At 36.9% G+C, this 20,522-nt stretch overlaps 1 protein-coding gene across 10 annotated transcripts in view; it reads left to right on the top strand.

The window, feature by feature from the left end:
- Nucleotides 1-20,522, top strand: part of RGS7 (regulator of G protein signaling 7) — a 525,490-nt gene that overhangs the window by 486,147 nt on the left and 18,821 nt on the right. For 8 of the 10 annotated variants that reach the window (XM_045453091.1, XM_045453093.1, XM_045453096.1 and 5 more), the window contains 7 exons: nucleotides 5,197-5,295; nucleotides 6,717-6,778; nucleotides 8,109-8,219; nucleotides 9,476-9,601; nucleotides 15,238-15,424; nucleotides 18,706-18,795; nucleotides 20,190-20,243. In XM_045453091.1, the coding sequence (XP_045309047.1) occupies nucleotides 5,197-5,295; nucleotides 6,717-6,778; nucleotides 8,109-8,219; nucleotides 9,476-9,601; nucleotides 15,238-15,424; nucleotides 18,706-18,795; nucleotides 20,190-20,243 (729 nt within the window). The remainder of the gene's footprint in view (nucleotides 1-5,196; nucleotides 5,296-6,716; nucleotides 6,779-8,108; nucleotides 8,220-9,475; nucleotides 9,602-15,237; nucleotides 15,425-18,705; nucleotides 18,796-20,189; nucleotides 20,244-20,522) is intronic. The other 2 variants (XM_045453097.1, XM_045453095.1) reach the window with 1 other exon arrangement.

The following is a 20,522-nucleotide window of genomic DNA, read 5'->3' as shown; positions in this document are numbered from 1 at the left end:
TATGACCACTGCTACTTTAGCTCATATTTGGTTAGTAACTGGAATGAGCCATTCAATCAGTAGATTTAACAGGTCTCTATGCTAGGCTTTTACTGGTGTTTAGATGATAAATGGGACAGACATGACCTTGCTCTCATAGCTCATGATCTAATGACAGTGTATACCTTGAGCAAGCAGACAAATGTCTATACATATATAGCCACATAATTGTGTTAAGTGGTATATATTAGTCTGCTCAAGCTACCATAACAAAATGCTCCAAATGGCTTACATAATGGGAATTTATTTACTCAAAGTTCTGGAGACTAGAAGTCCCAGATTAAGTTGGATTTTGGTGACAGCTCTCTTCCTGGCTTATACACAGCTGTCTTCTTGCTCTGTCCTCACGTGGCAGAGAGCTATGGTGTCTGTCCCTTTTATCAGGACAGCAGCTCCATGGGATTACGGTCTTACCCAATGGCCTCCCTTAATTTTGATTACCTCCTTATAGTCTCCATCTCCATATACAGTGACATTGGGGATTAGGGCTCCAACATGAATTTCAAAGGGATGCAACTCAGTCCATAACATGTTATCGAGGGAATTTAAATGATTTGGGATTCTCAATTGCCACACCATTTTATTTTAAAAAATGGCAAAACAACAAACTATCCCACTATCCTCTGAAGTGTTCACAGTTATGTCCTTGGGGAGCAGGCAAGTCTGTGGGATTGTAAGCCCTAGACACAAATGGCAGAGGCCAATCTGTCACCTCTGGAAACTGCCTTTGTCTTCCACAGCTAATTGGGCTGTGTCCTTTATTCCCTTAGCTGTGAGACCACGCTCTGTCTTAAACCACCGCTAGGAAGAAAGTGGAACCCCTGAATTATATTTAATCTTTGCAAACAGAGAGAGCTTAGCAGAGAGAGCTGCTGTTAATTTATTTGGCATTCAGCTGCAATAATATTTCTCATGATTATATAACAAGAATAAGGGCCTCAGTAAATCCCTAAAGCAGTAATCCATCACATGTACCTAAACAATATCAGGGTTTGGAATGTTATATTTAATTGTTGAATTTCAAATATGTATATCAAATATGTGAAGAGAAGGCTTAGATGTATATCTTATTTGAGATATGTTTAAGTATTTAGGCAGTTTTTAAACCTGTCTTTACTAAAATAGAAAGAAGTAGGTGAAAATGTGTTTCCGTAAGTCTCTATGGATGATAAGGTAGCATAGTCAGAAGGAAGTCAGCCTAATCTAGGCAAATTTTAAGGGGCACTGTGTGCCGGGCTTTCTTCAGCCTGCTTCTAAAATTTTAATTATAATAGGTCAGCCTGTGTATTAGTCAGGGTTCCCCAAAGGGGGCAGGAGAGAGTGACAGATAGAGAAAGATTTATTTTAAGAAATTGACTCACACAGTTGTAGAGGCTTGGCAAGCCCCAAATCTAATGAGGTAGGCCAGTGGCTAGAGTCCCAGGGAAGAATTGCCATCTGCTGACAGAATTCCCTCTTGCCTGGATGAGGTCTATCTTTTTGTTCTTTTCAGGCCTTCAACTGATTGGATGAGGCCCACCCACATTATGGACAGCAATGGGCTTTATTCAAAGTCTGCTGATTTAAATTTTAATCTCACTCAAAATACATCCTCAAAGAAGCAACCAGAATAATGTTTGAACAAATATCTGAGCACTGTGGCCCAGCCAACCTGACACAAAAAATTAAGCATCACAGGATGAATCCTTCTGTACGACAATAACTAGAAGGGTCCTAGAACAACACAAAACCTGAGGAAAATTAAAAGCATTTGTGCATACATGACTGAACCCACACTTTGGATTACTTCCTATAACTCCAGAGCCCATATTTCAAAACAACAGTAAGCTGTTTCTTGTCTCATTACTTTTCTTTTTTCTATCACCTTCATTTAGGCATTGAGGTACTTTATATTTTAGTTAATAGCTAATGTGCACATTCTGGAAGAACGGTTAGCAAATTCACAATTAAATGTCTAGTTTTTCTGCTTTTAATGCAGTGGCTACAGCTGTTTATACATAAAAATACTGGCATTTCCTCCTGTCTGTATGCATAATGTGGCATTTTAATCTTAACAGAAGAAACTACTCATGCCTTACAGTGACACAAAAGGGTTTTAAGTAAGAAGGACAATAAACTTGCAGGCAATAGACACTCTGATCAAAATGGCTAAAAGCAGGGAATATTCTAAAGCCTTGGGAGCCAGCAGGGGCAGAGTTAGCCCTGGGGGTGATGGACCCAGGGACTCATCAGCGTCTCTCTAACCCTGCCCTCTCTTCTCTACCCTCTCTCTGCCAGGGCTTCCTGCGCATGGCAGCAAATGTGGTCACAATCCATTTTCTAGCTGAGCTGAGCAATCCAGAAGAAAGAGAAATATCCCCTCCCTCCACCACCAGTCAGAAAAATCCCAGAGATTTCACTCACTGTAGACAAGCATAAAAACTGTCTGCACTCTTTCGTTTCTGCTTTAAAAGTAGAGAATTTTCTTAGACCTCTTTCTTCTAAGACGTGAAGGGAAATCATATATGAACATATTTATGTAGAACATCAGATCTGTTTCATTTTATGAATAACTTACCCAGTATTCATTTGGATGGTACCCTATATGAAGAAAGCTGGTCCAGGAATCCTGGATTTGAATAAGTGGACATGTTCATCACGTCAAAGCATCTTGATTAGTAACTAGCTTTGCTAACAACTCAAAATGGATCCCAATTAGTTAATTTTCTTTACCCCCAGCTGCAGACATTGAGACATTCAGACAACTTCATGTCCCTTTCTCTCCATTCCTACCTGTTGCTAGGTCTACTCCACCCACCCTAGGCCAATATTTTAATATATTAACTTTAAAAAAAATTCAAAGCCTTTTACATTTCAGATGATCCTCATAACCTGTCTGCCAAACTCGTATCAATTTCCTTACCTCCTTTGTTCATAAAATAAGCCCTCTATGTAAAACTTCATTATTCGTGGCCATTTTCACTGTAACCAAGAATCAAAGTTAAAAGCTATCACTGGTCCCCAGAAAATTAAAGGCTCTCTGACTGATGAAAGACAGGACTCCTGATGTTTACTTGCATGTAAGACAAAAAAATGGAAACTCCACAGTAACCTCAGAGGCAGTGGCGAGACTGCTAGAAGACAGCTTTAAACACCGCCTTCCAGTGATGTGATTCTTCCGTGGACCTTCCTGAATCTATGTGCTGTGCATACATACTGAAGTAATCATAGAAATATAGAGACACAAGATAATTTATACATCATTTTACTTCCATGACACCACAAAATGTAGTATTTTTTCCAGCAGTGTTTTAAATTATTTTTAATCTTAACCCAAAAACTTATTGTTAAAATAGTCAGCTATCTTATAAGCGTTTTTCTATGAACTATAGATTCTTATTAAGTACTTTAATTAAACTAAGGTAAATAAGAATGTAATGTTTAAACCGTAGAGTCTTTTTATTTTCTTTATAAAAATTAATGTAATACACCTGAAAAATAATAAACATTGGACAATGTCTACATTTATTTTCTACAATTATTGAATAATTGGTGATCTTTTACTCACCCGATTTTAAAAAATCATCAACCTCAACTGTCACTTCAGAGTTCAAAGTTCAAATATGAGTATTAGTAATTCACATAGGCCTTCTCTGTTTCTTCGGTGAAAATTAAGTCTCCTGTACACAGGCCCTATGCTCTTGTTATTGTTTTCTTTCATGATACTTACCACAGTTTTAATCATATGTTTATTTGTGTGATTATTTGTGTAACATGTTTCCCCTCCGCTAGGTTGGGGAATAATTAATTCACGGCATATGTGAATACAACCCATATTTGTTGGGTTGAAATGGATGTCCAGTGACAGAAATTAAGTTCCAAGAGGTTGACACTAGGTCAAGAGAGGGCAGATTGAAAGATTTAGCAAAGATAGTCTAAATTGGATAATTCAGGCAGGTTAAATCCAAGTGAGTATCTATTGAAGAAAGGCTAAGAGCAAAGTAAGGAGGAGTTACAAGGGAAAAACCAAGTCCAAAGGTCCACGTATAGAGCTAACAGGTTAACATTAAGAAAAGATAGAGTCCGAGTAAAAACAGGTCAGGAACAAAACACAACAGAATGTGGAGATACTCGTATGGTTAGTGATGGGCCTGAAAATTGGCTCATTTAAACATCTGTATCTACCCTCTTCTGATTTCAAGAGTTTCTTCCAAACCTATCTGGTAACTTCAATTTTGTTGGGCTTGAGCAGTTTTATTATGTCCTTATCTTTCATCCTCTTGTCCAAACAAAAAGTGCTCAGCAGTTTATATTAAATCCTTTATTTTAAAGTCATAATTCTTTGATATGAAAGAAAAAGTTATTTGGCTTCTCCCTTGAGTTGATATGTGAGATGCCTCGCCTTCAGGTGAAGACTTTTTTTTTGTCTCTGTAAGACTCTAAATATTCATTTGTACGTACTAAGGAGTGGGTCTTTCTCAAAAAAGAGTATTCCTAAACAGTAGATTTGGCCTTTTGACAAAATACTAAAGAAGCACTGGGGCATCAAGGATTCCAAAGATATGAGAAAACTTTGCAGTCACTGGTGCTTGCAAAAGGCACCCAAAGGCACCAAATGTCAAGGCCCGTGTGGTGAGGTAAATAACCCAATGCTGAGGTGGGAAATTTGGAGCACTCTGGGGTGTCCTTGATCACACTAGCAGAAACCAAATCAACAACAGAATTGTTGACGTAGTCTCTCTCTTCAGTATTCCATTTTGTAAAACTCAGATTCTTTTCATTTTCTTTTGGTTTATAAAGTGTTTATTCTATATCCACCCCTATTTTATTTTGAAATCAATATTTATTAAATGCTATACAGTGTTATTTCCCAACTTAGTACTCTCAGTCCATCCCCAAATTTTATTATCAGACTTACCGTGATCTTTCCATATAATTGATTATTCTGTCAAAGTTAATAATCTAACCACATATTTTTTCAAAGAGCTGGGCTTCTATTTTATATTCATAAGATATTTATGACAGCAGTGTCTTTGAATTTTAATGAGAAGCTTAATCAAATATGTAACAAAGCTTTGCGTTACCTTACTGAATATATAACATAAAATTACCTTTTAGAAAGTCTGTGGCTATAAATGATATTTTGTCCTAAAATATTTCTTTTTTACTTTAATATAGTCTGTCTATGGTTTACAAAATGACATTAGAAGTCACAGTCCTACCCACACACCCACACCAGAAACTAAACCTCCAACAGAAGATGAATTACAACAACAGGTGGGTCTACCTAAAAAATGATCTGTTAAGGGTTTACAGAGTAGTAGCTATGAAGACTACATGGTGAATCTTAATGACAAGGGTTCTCAAAGGTTATTTGAAGGGTTGACTGTTTGATAGAGAAGATTTGCAGTTAAAAGTTAGTGAAATCACTTATTTTAAGGTGTGTAGTCACTCAAAAATGTATCAATATAGAGAGGTGTTTTTCAGATCTCTTCACTCTTTAATTCCCCAAATCCTGCTTCCTCTAACCAATTCTTTCAAATGACCTACACTGATGATTAGGCGTCTCCATTTCAAGAGTTATTTTGTACTCTGGAGCTCTTCTTGAAGAACGGAAGACTAGAAGCTGGTGACCGTTGAGTCACGTGTTTTCTGTATCCAATCATGTGACATGATCTTCACGGAGAGCTTTTTCTTGCTTCTCCCCCTGCTGCTCCTCATAAGCCTCTGAAGTTTTCCTGCATTAACACTGGTGTGCAGTAATGGCATATGTCACTTGTTGTTTCACAAATTGATAAATAGTTTGGGCCCCAAGTAATATTCGAGAGCAAACACTAGGGTCTCTCATATCAAATAATAGTGAAATCTCTTGGTTTGGTTCAAAATAACTTTTTTATTCTTTTCCCTGATATTTTATTGTGATCTGGTTTAGCAATAGTGTAATGATACTTTCTCTAGTATATTTATAATAACCATGAATGGAAAGTAATTTAGAGAGTTTTGAAGTTTTCTATGTGTGATTTTGTCCCTGTGAACATTTGTTATGAAATGTTGGTAAAATTATTCCCCAAACACCTATCTTTGATGCTTTCTTGGGCTAGTATTAGGAAGTAGGGTTTACTTTGAAATTATAGTACATGGGGCACCTGGGTGGCTCAGTCAGTTGAGCAACCAACTTTGCTCAGGTCATGATCTCCCAGTTCGTGAGTTCGAGCCCCGCGTCAGGCTCTGTGCTGACAGCTCAGAGCCTGCAGCCTGCTTCTGATTCTGTGTCTCTCTCTCTCTCTGCCCTTCCCCGACTCATGCTCTGTCTCAGAAATAAACATTAAAAATTAAAAAAAAAAAAGAAATTGTAGTACAAATAACAAATATATTTTCTGAATTTAATATTGGGGGTTGATTCTGATTTGGTTATTCACTCTGAATAAATGTTTAAAATCTCTATAATGCTTTTAAGATAAAGTTATATTTTGTCAAAATATGAAGAATGTTCAAATTCATTGCTGTTCTAAAGGGATATTGACTATGTTTTTTCAAACACTTTAATTTTCAGAGTCCTCTCATTTGATTTTTCAGACTTTGAAAATTTACTGACTTGGAACATATTCTTATTTAGAATTGCCCAGTGTATCAGAATTTTGAGTTGAAAATTTTGAGAATGTCACTACTTACATAACTGCTTCTTTAATTCTTTTCAGATTAAATATTGGCAAATACAGTTAGATAGACATCGGTTAAAAATGTCAAAAGTTGCTGATAGGTAAGTATTTCAAGATGCCCATATAAATAAAAAAATTTCATGTGATAGTTAACTGTGTTTAAAATGGGATCCTGTAAGAAATTTTATTTTTCCTTTTGCACATAGAAAACTTTCAAAAATGGGGTGCCCGGGTGGCTCAGTCGGTTAAGTGTCCAACTTCAGCTAAGGTCATGATCTCATGGTTTGTGAGTTCAAGCCCCACGTTGGGCTCTGTGCTGACAGCTCGGAGCCTAGAGCCTGCTTTGGATTCTGTTTCTCCCTCTCTCTCTGCCCCTTTCCTGTTTGTGCTCTATCTCTCCCTATCTCTCAAAAACAATAAACCTAGAAAGAAAGAAAGAAAGAAAGAAAGAAAGAAAGAAAGAAAGAAAGAAAGAAAGAAAAGAAAAAATAAAAAGAGAAAAGAAAGAAAGGAAAAGAGAAAAGAAGGAAAGGGAAGGGAAGGAAAGGAGAAGAGAGGGGAGGGGGGGGGAGGGAAGGGAAGGAAACTTTCAGGGAACTCTTCTGTTATAGTTTAAATGAAAGAATGATCATTACTGTCTTCAGTCTCTCGAGATCCAGTCCTGCACAACTAGAATCAGATACAGAAGATATTTCCAAGGAGTTGAATTTTTCACTCCTGCTGAGAGAAATGAACCTTTCAATTTATCAAGTTACTTTTTGGCAACTTAGAGCCTCTCTGTAAATTCATCTTAACATTGACACTTTTCAGTTATTGCATGACTTCAGAATTTGAATTAAACACAGATTTTAGATATTTTCCTTTTCTTCATTTAAATCTGTTATTAGTGGCACACATGTTCTTCACTTTGGAGTATTGCCAAATCCCACCTCTCCAACTTCTTTCCTTTCCTCTCCATCTTTTTCTTTTCTTTCTTTCTTTTTTTTTAATACAAAATTAAAAAAAAATGTTAGTGATTCCCCCCTTACCTAACTCCTGTAGATACTTTTAATAAAAATTTCCTTTACCCATTCTCCAAGTTTGCTAAAATTTCAGCTGTGAGTGGACTGGTTGGCCAAGGATTGGAACTGACCCTTAGCACTGTTTTTCACACACTGACACCTTCCATTTTACTTCATTTTAATGGACGGATGTTGCCTCACTTGGTTTGGGCATGGACAGACATGGACTCCTTAGCTACATTTGTCTTCCAAGGTGCGCAATAAGTTGATGCACAAAAGTTATTGAAACGTGGAAACTGCCATTGGGTTTTACTCTATAAGCAAGCGATTCCTTGCCCAGACCTTTTTATATCGTATCCCTTATTTGGGGCTGGGTATAACCTCAGCGAAAAAACGAACGAAGATGAAAATATTTTTTTTTTCTCTCTAGTCTGTTAAGTTACACGGAACAGTATGTAGAATATGACCCATTTCTTGTGCCACCTGACCCTTCTAACCCATGGCTGTCTGATGATACTACTTTCTGGGAACTTGAAGCAAGGTATGTGACATGTTCTTTTCTCTCTAATTATTTCACTTATTTCAGGTTTTGGGTAAAATAGGAAGAATTCTATAACTGATGATTGTAAGGCTAATTTTACTCTGTGTCTCTGTTAGCCCGTGATATAAAGTTCTTGTTCAAGGTAATGGTTTTTAAACCTTAAATACTTGCATTTGTGTTCAGATGCACATTGCCAGAGGACTGGCACAAAATTAGAGGTACAGGAGTTTCAGGATAGATTATTCAGAGTTGGGATCTTCAGTTCTTGAAATTTAGCTCATGGTTTTTGCTTCTTTGAAACTCCGCATAGCCACACAGGCCCCTGTATTCAAGCAAAATGATTGTTAAATCCATACTTATTTAAGCACAATACAGGTATGGCTCCATCCATTCAATTTTAAAACAAAATGAACTTGCCATTAACACTCTAAGAGAATCTGACAAGATACTGACGTCTTAAGAAAACCAAAGCACAATTTAAGATTCCCTGGTTTCCTTCATGACCTGTATAAGGGAAGATTTATATCATCAATCGTGACAGAGTCATGAGGAGAGCAGTGCCTATCACTATACAGAGTGAGGATTTCATATTCTATGGCCTTTCTCTAGACTGTGTTTATGGACTTTTTCTTTCTTTTACCTCCAGACAGTGTTCTTAAATGCTTGACAAGTGCAGGCTCTTCATCCATAAGGTCTAGATTTTATACATGAGGAATTGGGGCCCCAGAATGTTGGGATTCAGCCAGGATTAGGTCACACATTTCATCAACAACAAACTCATAACTAGAATTTAGACCTTTTGGTTCCCAATGCATTTTCCTCCAGTACAACATACCACCATGAGACTCCACACTGTATGCTGGTTAAGAAATTGTGCTTTGAGGTGAGAATGTCTAGAATATTGCCCCTTATTACGTGTCATACATTGGCAAGTTAAAACCCTCTTTGTGCCTTGATTTCTTCATCTATAAAATAAGAATTATAATAGTACCTGTCTCAAAAGTTGCAGAAAAAAATCTAAAAGAATCCATCTAGAGCACTTAGTGCCTAAGCTTAATAAAGATTAGACTGTTGTTAATGCCTAATGTATACTTCACTATGATTTCATGCACAGCCATCAATCACAGATTTTTTTTCCTGAAAGATATGTTAAAGATGGGAACCTCAAGATATATATGATTTTGAGGGGAGATGTAATAGCAGAAGATAGAATTGGCATGAAAGGAGTATATTTTTCCTCATTTTATCTCCTATAGCAAAGAACCAAGTCAGCAGAGGGTAAAACGATGGGGTTTTGGCATGGATGAAGCATTGAAAGACCCAGTTGGGAGAGAACAGTTTCTTAAATTTCTAGAGTCAGAATTCAGCTCAGAAAATTTAAGGTAAGACACATTGTTTGCATCCTATTCTATGTCAGAGAGACTTACTGTGATATGCCTGGTTATTTTGCACCAAATAGATCAGTTACCCTCGTACCAACATGATGACAATATGAACCCATTGAATTTCTGCCTCCTGATGGAGGGAAAAAGGTAACAAAGGAAAAGCCTATCCAGAATTATTAGTTCCTTATAATGGTTTATTTTTACATTATCTCTTCATCTACTAAGTATATAAGTGTGATGCATTTGAAATGGACTCCATAAAGAAGTATAATACCTGAACTAATGTTTGGCAAAGTGAAGAATGGCCAATAATATATATGAAGTTAAATTATCATTATTTATCAGTATTGGTCTTCTTAAAGTAAGGTCTGGGTGCCTATTAAAAATAACTTGAAACAACACTGTGGGGCAGTTCATGCACTTGGCACATTTAAATATAGCTTCAGGACAGTTGAGGGCCGCACCACACTGAGCTGTTAGGAGAGGGGTGTGCATTCCACCCATCTGTTGTATGCATCATCCTTACATATTTTTGAATTTTTTCTAACTTAAGAAGCACCTGGAAATTGAATTTTTAAATGTGAGACACTGCAATAGATTTTAATGGCTCTTTTTAAGATCACCAAAGTGAGTGATAACTTTCCACTGCATAAAAATGTTTTTCCATGAGCTCTTTAATTCATTATTCTTTTGAAAATGATACCCTAATTTACTTTCCCATGACTTATGCGGTCCTGTGGAACTCATTTATGGTAAGGTCCCAGCATTCATTTATTTTCATTGGAACTCTGCAGCTCCAGGCATTGTCACATTCTTTACAGATGATTTAACAGATACCAATACCAAACCATTCAGAAGCATGTAGAACTTTGACAGATGTCCTATGGTTGAAGCAAGATGATCACAGTTGGAACCTGGAATAATTTTATTATATATGCATGCCTGTCATGAATTGTTGGGATGCAGCCTTCTATTCATTCAAGTTTGTGCAAACCCATCTTGGGAAGGCTTTTAGAAGATCTACACTGCTAAGGGTTTTTTTTTTTATCAAGGTCACATCATCAATTATTGAGTAAAGGAATGCATAAAAATATAGCAGAGATAAAAGATATTTTTAGCCTTTTAGCAGATGGGAAGATGGAATTTCCTCTAGTTCTCTAAGTTTTTAAATAAATGCCAACATCAGGGGTATCATGATGAAAAAATAAACAAGAAATGGGGCACCTGGGTTGCTCAGTCAATTAAAGGTCCAGTTCTTGGTTTTGGCTCAGGTCATGATCTACAGTTTGTGAGATCAAGCCCTGCATTAGGCTTCACGCTCACAGTTTGGAGCCTGCTTGAGATTCTCTCTCTCTCCCTCTCTCTCTCTGCCCCTCCCCTGCTCGTGCTCTCTCCCTCTCTCAAAATAAGTAAAAATAAACTTAAGAAATAAACAAGTAATAAGCCTGGACAGTATCACCTAACCAAATAAAAATGGTTCCTGATCTCATTAAAACTACAGCCTAGTGGTGGATACAGAGAACACAGATCACAACACAAAATCGTGGTTATTTAGATCTGAGAAGTACAGAGGGATAGCTAACCTAGAGTTGGAGGTCAGCAAAGGCATCCTAGGGGAAATAGCTTTAGGCTGTGATTTGGATGTCAAGATATAACCAGCCAAAATGTAAGAAGAAAGAAGCTCTGGGCAAAGGAAATAGTGGCAACTGTGTTTGTTTCATGAATGAATTGAATCACTGCTGATTCCTTAGTTCAAGCCTTAACCATTTCTTATGTCAATAATTTTATGCCATACTAGTTTTCTTTTTTTTAATTTTTTTAATGTTTATTTTTGAGAGAGAGAGAGAAAGAAAGGGGGGGGGGGAGGGGCAGGGAGAGGGAGAGACACAGAATCCGAAGCAGGCTCCAAGACTCTGGGCTGTTAGCACACAGCCTGACGCAGGACTTGAACTCAGAAACTGAGAGATCATGACCTTAGCTGAAGTTGGACACTCAACCGACTGAGCCACCCAGGCACCCCTACCATGCTAGTTTTCCATCTAAGTCATTTCATTTAAGAAATATGACATATTTAATATATTTTATGTTATAATCATATCCATACTGTTATAAAGTATGCCATGGTATATTTAGTGTTCACTCTTTCTGATTATCAAACATCTAATCACCACAACAAAAATGAAATTTAAACATTCGTGCCCCATTTTCCGATAAGCAAAATATGTCTGAGGGAGGCTAAGCATCTTGTCCGAGTCAGATGGGCTAGTAATTGGAATCCTAGGCTTTCTAAAAGCCAATAGAGGCTATACTCCACTGCTCTCCAAATCTGAGCCCACTGTTTCTGGTATCACACACTGAGGAAGAAAGAATAGTCCAGTTGTCCAGGAGGGCTAATTGAGCTTAAGTTAGTCTCAGTTTGTCTTATCAAGCAGCTGCCTGTAAGCACCTGCTCTTTACAGAAGCATGACACTCCTATGTTCTTCCAGAATTAAGACAGGAAAAAAAAGTCAAGAAATACTGTTTATTGATAACTTATTCCTTAAATATAACCTCTGCTGTCCATTGGTGTGTTTTTACTCATTCCCTTTTCAGGTAAAACATGCAGCATAGTGGAAGTACTAAGGAAATATAGTAATATGAGTTTTATTGTTGAGTGTCTAAAAATGTGTCAGGCACTCAGAAGTGCCTCTTACATAATTTATCTTGTCATCTAATGGAAACCTAGTGAGATAGACATTATTATCCCATTTTACTGATTAAGAACTCAAGACTCAAAGACATTAAGACACTTACTTCCTCATATTCCAGCTACCATATATTAAGGATGATGGGATTTTACCAGTGCCCTTTCCATTCTACTGAGTTATTATAACATCTGCAGTAAGGCCGAGAATAAGAAAGGTGATGATGTGGGGCACCTGGGTGTCTCAGTTGGTTAAGGGTCCAACTTTGGCTCAGGTCATGATCTCGCAGTTCATGAGTTCAAGCCCCACATCACACTCTGTGCTGACAGCTTAGAGCCTGGAGCCTGCTTGGGATTCTGTCTCCCTCTCTTTCTTCCCCTTTCCCACTCATTCTCTGTCTATCTCCAAAACAAATAGACATAAAAAGAAAGAAAGAAAGAAAGAAAGAAAGAAAGAAAGAAAGAAAGAAAGAAAGAAAGAAAGAAAGAAAGAAAGAAAGAAAGAAAGAAAAGAAAGAAAGAGAAAGGCGATGATGCTCTTAGGGACAGTTATGAGCACATCAACTGCTGCAAATTATCCAGGGGCAAACCCCAGCTATGACACTCATAGTGGGCAACCTTAAATAAGTGACTTCATCTTCATATCCTCAGTTTCCTTTTCTCAAAAATGGGGGAAATAATAGCACATACTCTAGTGCTGTAGAGACTGAATTAGTAAATATGACTAAACCACTTTAGAATAGAGCCTGCACTTACTTATTACTGTAAGTGTTCTTACTAATTTTTCTGTGTTTTCAAGTTTATTAAGATGTCACTGCATCTATATCAGCTTTCCCTTACCAGCCCAGTGCTTTGCCAAGCAGAAGGCTTTTTCCTGCTTTGCACTCCCACACTATGTGGTTTGCCCTGCTCCTTGATAGCTGCTCCCGGGGTCCTAATGTTAGGCAGTTATTTGAATGGTGTACCTTTTTCTCTAGTGCTTCTTTGAGGACAGAAAAATTCTTTCAATTAAGGTGTTGAAAGCATGCTGGAATGGACTTGAGTGAGCATTCATTACAACATTTATGCTCCCTCAGATGGCAATTAGATTGCACAGTGTCCAAATCTCTTATTTTTGGAGGAAATAGTCTTGAGCCTTCCCTTCTGAAGACAATAACAGTAGTTTCATGTGTAAGGCGTTGTCCAAAATTGGACTATCTACTGTTATATATATCTATAGGAAAATAATCTCTAGAAACTGGAAACTCACTAGATGGAGTAATATTTGATTTTCTAACTCTAGCTCAACTGCTTTATTACTTATTTCTGACCTTTCATTAATGCCCAAGTTAAAACTTAATAATTATGAAGGTTCTGTTTGTATGAAGGTTCTGTTTATAAAGGTCATATTGTACCTCTCTTAAGACTCTGTAGCCTGTAGTGAACTTTGTCTTTTGTCATTTTCCCATTTCATGACTACATATACCATTAGGGTGATAATGGTCTATGCTGAGGATAACATAGACCTAGTATGTTCCGTTTTCAAGTATTTTTTTTCATTTTAACAAATTATAGTGATATATATAATATATATATATATCATATATATATTCATTTTTTTAAGTTTATTTACTTATTTTGAGAGAGGCAGAGGCAGGCCACGAGCATGGGAGGGGTAGAGAGAGAGAGAAAGAGAGAGAATCCCAAGTAGGCTCCATGCTGTCAGTACAGAGATTAACATGGGGCTTGAACTCACGAAACCATGAGATCATGACCTGAAACCAAGAGTCAGATGCTTAACCAACTGAGCCACCCAGGCACCACCATCTTCATCTTTTCAACATTATTTCTAGTCCTAACCAAAATGATATAACATAGAGCAAAATTTAAAGAAATGAAACCGGGGCGCCTGGGTGGCGCAGTCGGTTAAGCGTCTGACTTCAGCCAGGTCACGATCTCGCGGTCCGGGAGTTCGAGCCCCGCATCAGGCTCTGGGCTGATGGCTCAGAGCCTGGAGCCTGTTTCTGATTCTGTGTCTCCCTCTCTCTCTGCCCCTACCCCGTTCATGCTCTGTCTCTCTCTGTCCCAAAAATAAATAAACATTGGAAAAAAAAAAATTAAAGAAATGAAACCTATTCATACAATGTGACCCTTTATTATTAGACATTGCTATTTGCTCTTAGCCAAAACATGTTCTGGTGGATTTTTTTTCCTTACAGCATATATATTCTATACAGAAGCATATAAAATATATTTACATATTTAGAAGAAAGTCAGGATTTGTTTTGTTTGTTTGTTTTCCAGAACTTCTGAATTGCTTTGATGCCTCTGCAAATTTAAACCTTTCAAACAGTGGCACGTGAAAGCTTGTTGCTTCTGTCATTCCATAACTCTCTGAATTAAACAGCCTAAAATTAGTTACTTGCCCTGATTTCTCCAGCTAGGGCCTTTTCAGATCTTGTGTCCAGGCCTCTTTTAATTCCAGGAAAGGTTCGCTGTGATTCCCTTGCCTCGTAGAGCAGAAAATCCTCTCCATACTAACTCTCATTGCTCACATGGACAACAGATCCAAAGAATATAGTACAATGCACTGCTTTATCCCCCAAGCAGATGCTCCGTGTCATTCACTCTAATTCCCTACAATCTCCTCTTCCTTTCTAATAAATGGTTCTTTAGTGGTGCTATTTTGCTGTAGTAAAAATGAAAGTTGTGAAGAATCAGGGCTCTGGGAGATCTGCTTTCAATAGCAAACACTTAAAAGAGATTGTTTTCAATATTTCCTTTTGAAAACGTTTATGCTTTTGAATACAACTAATGAAAAAAAATTCAGTAAAGGCCACATATCGGACGGCCTGAGAAAAAAAGGAGTTTATTGTTAGGCATTATTGTGAATTGTGTGATCAGTCAATATTATAAGAAGTTGCAAATTATGAGGCATCACAGTAAATGCTTGGTGTCACATTTTCCATAGATTCTGGCTAGCAGTGGAAGACCTGAAGAAAAGGCCTATTAGAGAAGTCCCTTCCCGAGTTCAGGAAATATGGCAAGAATTTCTGGCTCCTGGAGCTCCCAGTGCCATTAACTTGGATTCTAAGAGCTATGATAAAACCACACAGAATGTGAAGGAACCTGGACGATACACATTCGAAGACGCTCAGGTTGGTATATGGGTGGGCCTCACAGTATGTCACAAATGTGTTCCTGGAAAATTGACGTTTGAGGTCTTTCTGCTTTATTTTCATTGTAATCGGCAGCTAGACTTAATATTTTCAATTTAGGTCACTGTACGTAAAATAATTCCAATTGATTTGGAAGAAAAGAGAGACACATTAAAATGAACAGTTTCTGAAGCTTGGGAATGTTCTAGAAATTTGAATGTTTCTTTTTTTTAATTTTTTTTTTTCAGCTTTTTTTATTTATTTTTGGGACAGAGAGAGACAGAGCATGAACGGGGGAGGGGCAGAGAGAGAGGAAGACACAGAATCGGAAACAGGCTCCAGGCTCTGAGCCATCAGCCCAGAGCCCGACCCGGGGCTCGAACTCCCGGACCGCGAGATCGTGATCTGGCTGAAGTCGGACGCTTAACCGACTGCGCCACCCAGGCGCCCCTAAATTTGAATGTTTTTATGTGAAAATTTCTTAAAGGGGAATATTTGAAATATTTGAACACTTTTACTTTATTTTTCTACTTCATCTCCCAATATGCGAGAAAATACTTATCTAATGATGACCTCAGCTCAGTAACACATGGTTGAAATCTTTAAGGTATCTTCCAATGTGGAAATTCTAAGACGCTGACATTCCTAAATTATTCATCATTATGAATAGTCAGAGCTAAGCTAAAGTAGGTTACAGTTATGTCACACTCAAGCCAGTTTTGTCTCTTATGATACAATGAAATAATAGAATTAGGCATATATGAATTTCCCAAGTTAAGTTTTTAATCTGTGAAAAGGAAAAAAAGGAAATTAATATTAAGATGTTAATATCCTAAGACAAATATTTAGATTTTTTTTTCCTCAAACTGGGCACAATTGCCTCCTTAGACACAGTCTGAATTTTTCCTTCTCTAAAAAAATATTGTGCTCAAGAAGAAAAGTAAACTTTTGGGTATTATTTTCCTAATGATATGCTGTAATTGGCTTTTTAAAAAAATTTTTTAATGTTTATTTATTTTTGAGAGAGAGAGAGAGACAGAGCATGAGTGGGGGAGGGGCAGTGTGAGGGAGACACAGAATCGGAAGCAGGCTACAGGCTCCGAGCTGTCAGCACAAAGCCTGACCCGGGGCTTGAACTCATGAACTGTAAGATCATGACCTGAGTCGAAGTCAGACACTCAACCAACTGAGCCACCCAGGCGCCCCTGTAAATTAAATTGGCTTTTAAATTGGAACATGCATACATCTTAATTTCTTAAACCTCTTCAAAAGAAGAATATTAGTGCTAGAAAGTATCTTGTTTTTCAAATAACAATATTACTAAAATAAAATCTAGAAGATTTTAAAATCTAACAGACCTTATTTTCACTCCCGGTGGAAAGTACATTTCTCCTGGCTTTGGTCTAAAGAAACGAGCCATCGTATAGAAAACTAACACAGGTTGAGATAGCTAAACAGACACCCATCTTTGCTTTCCCATGGCCTTCTATGTAGAAATAATTATAGACACATGCAAGAGAGCAGGATGAAAATTATAGTCCTGTTGCTTACTTCTCTGTGGATTTATCTTTCTTTCAGTTCAAGATAAAATTTCAAGCATTTTTCTAGAGCCAACAATATGTAAAATGTTTGAAATGATCTCCCTGAAGTCTTAAAAAGAACATTTCTTTGTTATCTGTGGCATTAAAAATATTCTTGCTTAATAGGTCTTCAGTAAAATGAAAAGGCATAATTTTCATATAGAAAGCATTACCACCTGACCCTGGGCTTCTTTTTCAGTTAAGCTCAGATATTTAACTCTAGTTGTTGATGGGTTTTTTAACCCCATCCTCAGAAATATAGTAATGAAAATTCCTGCCATTTTTTGAGAAAAGAAACAGTGTAATGGGAGAAAGCAGACTCTAGAGCCAAATTGCCTGGGTTCTAGTCAAAGCTCTGTGACCTTCTTCATATTTAAAATGGGTATAATAATGGTTCCCATCCTCACTGAAGTTTTGTGAGGATTAAATTAACTAATGCAGGGAATCACTAGAAGTGTGCCTGGCATATATGCAAGTATATCTGAGCACTTACTATGCATACCCCCCTACTTTGCTAAATATATATCATTCCTTTAAGCCTCACAACAACCCTATTGTACAGAGTGGAAAACTAAGGCTCAGAGGGATGGGATAATTGACCTAAATTTACATGTTTGTAAGTGGCAGGTCTCAAGCAAGATCTGAAACCTTCAATGCTTGACTCCAAAACAAGACCTCTCTCCACTTTTCCAACAACAAATTCTGATAGGGTCTTGAATGTACCATACTTTTGGAGGTGAGCCTTGGGCTAGATATTGAGTGAGAATAACTCCAAATCATAGCAGAGAGGATTTTCTGCTCTACGTGGCAATGGTGTGTTTGAGACTGGGGAAACTGAGTCATTTCCTAAAATATATTTTTTTCTGCAAACAAAAAGAGATTGGGACATCCAGGATACTCTCTACATCTAACTGATTTTTCACTAGACTAGAAAGAGGAAGGAGCATTTATGCTCCATTGAACTTCAATAGGCCAGAGCAGAATCTCCCTAGATGGGGCTAACAACTGAATGGGATGAATATATTTTTTTTCCTTGACTTCTTTGTCTATCAATATTCAGCATCATAATAGAACATTGTGGACCGATTATAGGTTTAAATTATTAAATATTTACCTAATCTGTCACTGAAGGAGGTTTTTTTTAATGCATACAAATTAGGAGATTTAGCAATTAATTATCACAAAATATTTCTTGGATTTGTGCTCTGGCCCAAAGTGGATGTGGATGACAATTTTTTAATATAATTTGTACCGAAGAGATGATTCATCTGGGCAGTCTGCATCCTCCAAGTAGATAGCTAGTGTGATTACTGAGTCTTGACTTCATATCATTCACTTTTGGCCTGGAGTAATTTTAAGAGATAGTAGATTTATTTATATTCTCAAATGACCTATATAAATCAACAACTTGATTTGAAATAACTTCATGACCTTCCATTAACTGAATTCCATGTTTTTCAAGGACTGGATATGATTTGCCTCCTCTGTAGCTCTCAACCCACTTTAAATATTGATCATGAATAAAATTATAAATCTGAAGATTCATATGTTCTGTAAACACAAAGTATTCTCATCAACATTATCATTATTAATTTTAGCTGTTTCCAGATTTGTTTTGAACCATACCCTGTATTCTTGACACAGGATTTGATTTTCCCTGAGAAATAATAAAGAAGCACTTCAACCATTATTTCTTTTTAGGAGCACATTTACAAATTGATGAAAAGTGATTCATACCCACGTTTTATAAGATCCAGTGCCTATCAAGAGCTTCTACAGGCAAAGAAAAAGGTATTGGTTCTTTGTGACCTTTTTCGATCTGGTTCTCAGTTATAATTGTATGGAGTAGTTCCTTCTACTGAGGCCAGGGTATTGGACAAATGGTAAGTGAACACACTCCAAGACCTTCCCCAAACCTTTGTGTTTTATAAGGGTCATCTGAGGTGTTTTTGTTTTTGTTTGTTGATTGCTTATTTCCTTTTTTTTTTGTTAATTTCTGCAGATGTTCATGCTTTACAACGTTTTTTAGAACCTGTTTTCATGTTTCATGTTAGTCTCTTGTATGGCCAGTTTATGGATATAAAAATATAAAAAATTAAAATTAATGAAAAGGAAAAAATAACATCATTAGGTCAAAAACTTGAAGAGGGTTTTCTTTGTCCAGGAAGCTTGAGTGTAAGGTTTTGGCCACATACCCCATAACCAAATATAGACTTATTATTTTCAATGATAGTTGCCAAAATGTAGTTATGTTCGATTCAAAATATTCTAATTTGGCATTCATCCTGGATTACTTAGTATCCTGATGGTGAACTTTACACACCTAACAAGGTAGCCAAACACATTTTGGAAGAGCTGCAATAGACCTCATTATTCAATTAATGTTTATAATCAATGTAATCATTAAGGCAGGGTATGGAAAATCTGAATATAAAAATTGAACATCATTCATTATTTTTTAATGTTAAAATAGTCCATAGCTCCCTGAAATTTTTGAGATGAAATTATAATTTTGTGTAATTCATGACTGTCATTTAGGCTAATCTGATTTTTTAAAGTCCATTGCCTTTGCCAATAAATACTCTGTACTTGCCCTGTTCAATACAGCAGCCACTAGCCACATGGGGTTGTTTAAATTTAAATTTAAATTTAAATTAATTAAGAGTACATAAACTCTAGCCAGATTTCATGTACTCAATGGCCTCAGCTTCTGAAATATTGGACAACATAGAATGGCATTTCCATCCTTTCAGCAAATTCTATTGGACAGCAATGCTTGACAGAATTGACATAATCAACAGAAATCTAGTCCTAACAGAAAAGTATGAAGAAATTCTGAAGATATTCCACTGATTTTCAAATATGTAGGCTTTGCAAATGTCAACGTAAAACCTTCATGAATCTACTTCATTTTAGTGTCATTTGATTTTGCTTGAAATCATACCATTTTGTTTGCACAGGAAGAGTTTTGGTGTTAAAAATAGAAGTTCTAATAAAAACAGAGCCTATGTCCTGTGTCTAGCGTCCTTCCTTGGCAGTTTTCCTACCTTCCCGGTCCCTGTGACTTAGAACATGGATTTGGCATTGCCTCCTTTCATCATCCTGTCTCTTTATGCTGTTTTCCTTGCTTTCTTTTTATTTATGTTCCCTATTTCCCTTTGCCACACCCACCCCATTCATGTAAGTCGGAACACTCAATGGATCGCAGAACATCTTTTGAGAAATTTGCACAGAATGTGGTAAGTTTTCTTTTTTTTTTTTTTTTTTTTTAGGAATTACAAATCATTAAGTCTAATTGGGAAATTTTCCCAATTTCTAGCCCCATCACTCACCTTTCATCCGTTGATGTAACAAAAGTATTGTCTTTATTCGAACTCAGAACTTCTGCTTCCTGCTTATCTTTCTGACCCAGCTCTTTCTAGAGTAAAGATGTCATCCGTAAGAAACCATTTGTGTCAAACTAAGGTTTGGAAAGAAGTATATTTATGGCATATAAAATGAAGAAAGTATCTCTTACC

Source organism: Leopardus geoffroyi, chromosome C3 (assembly GCF_018350155.1).
Source record: "Leopardus geoffroyi isolate Oge1 chromosome C3, O.geoffroyi_Oge1_pat1.0, whole genome shotgun sequence".
NCBI lineage: Eukaryota > Metazoa > Chordata > Mammalia > Carnivora > Felidae > Leopardus > Leopardus geoffroyi.
Note: the sequence above shows the minus strand (reverse complement) of the source record. Positions and strands in the feature narration are given on the sequence as shown.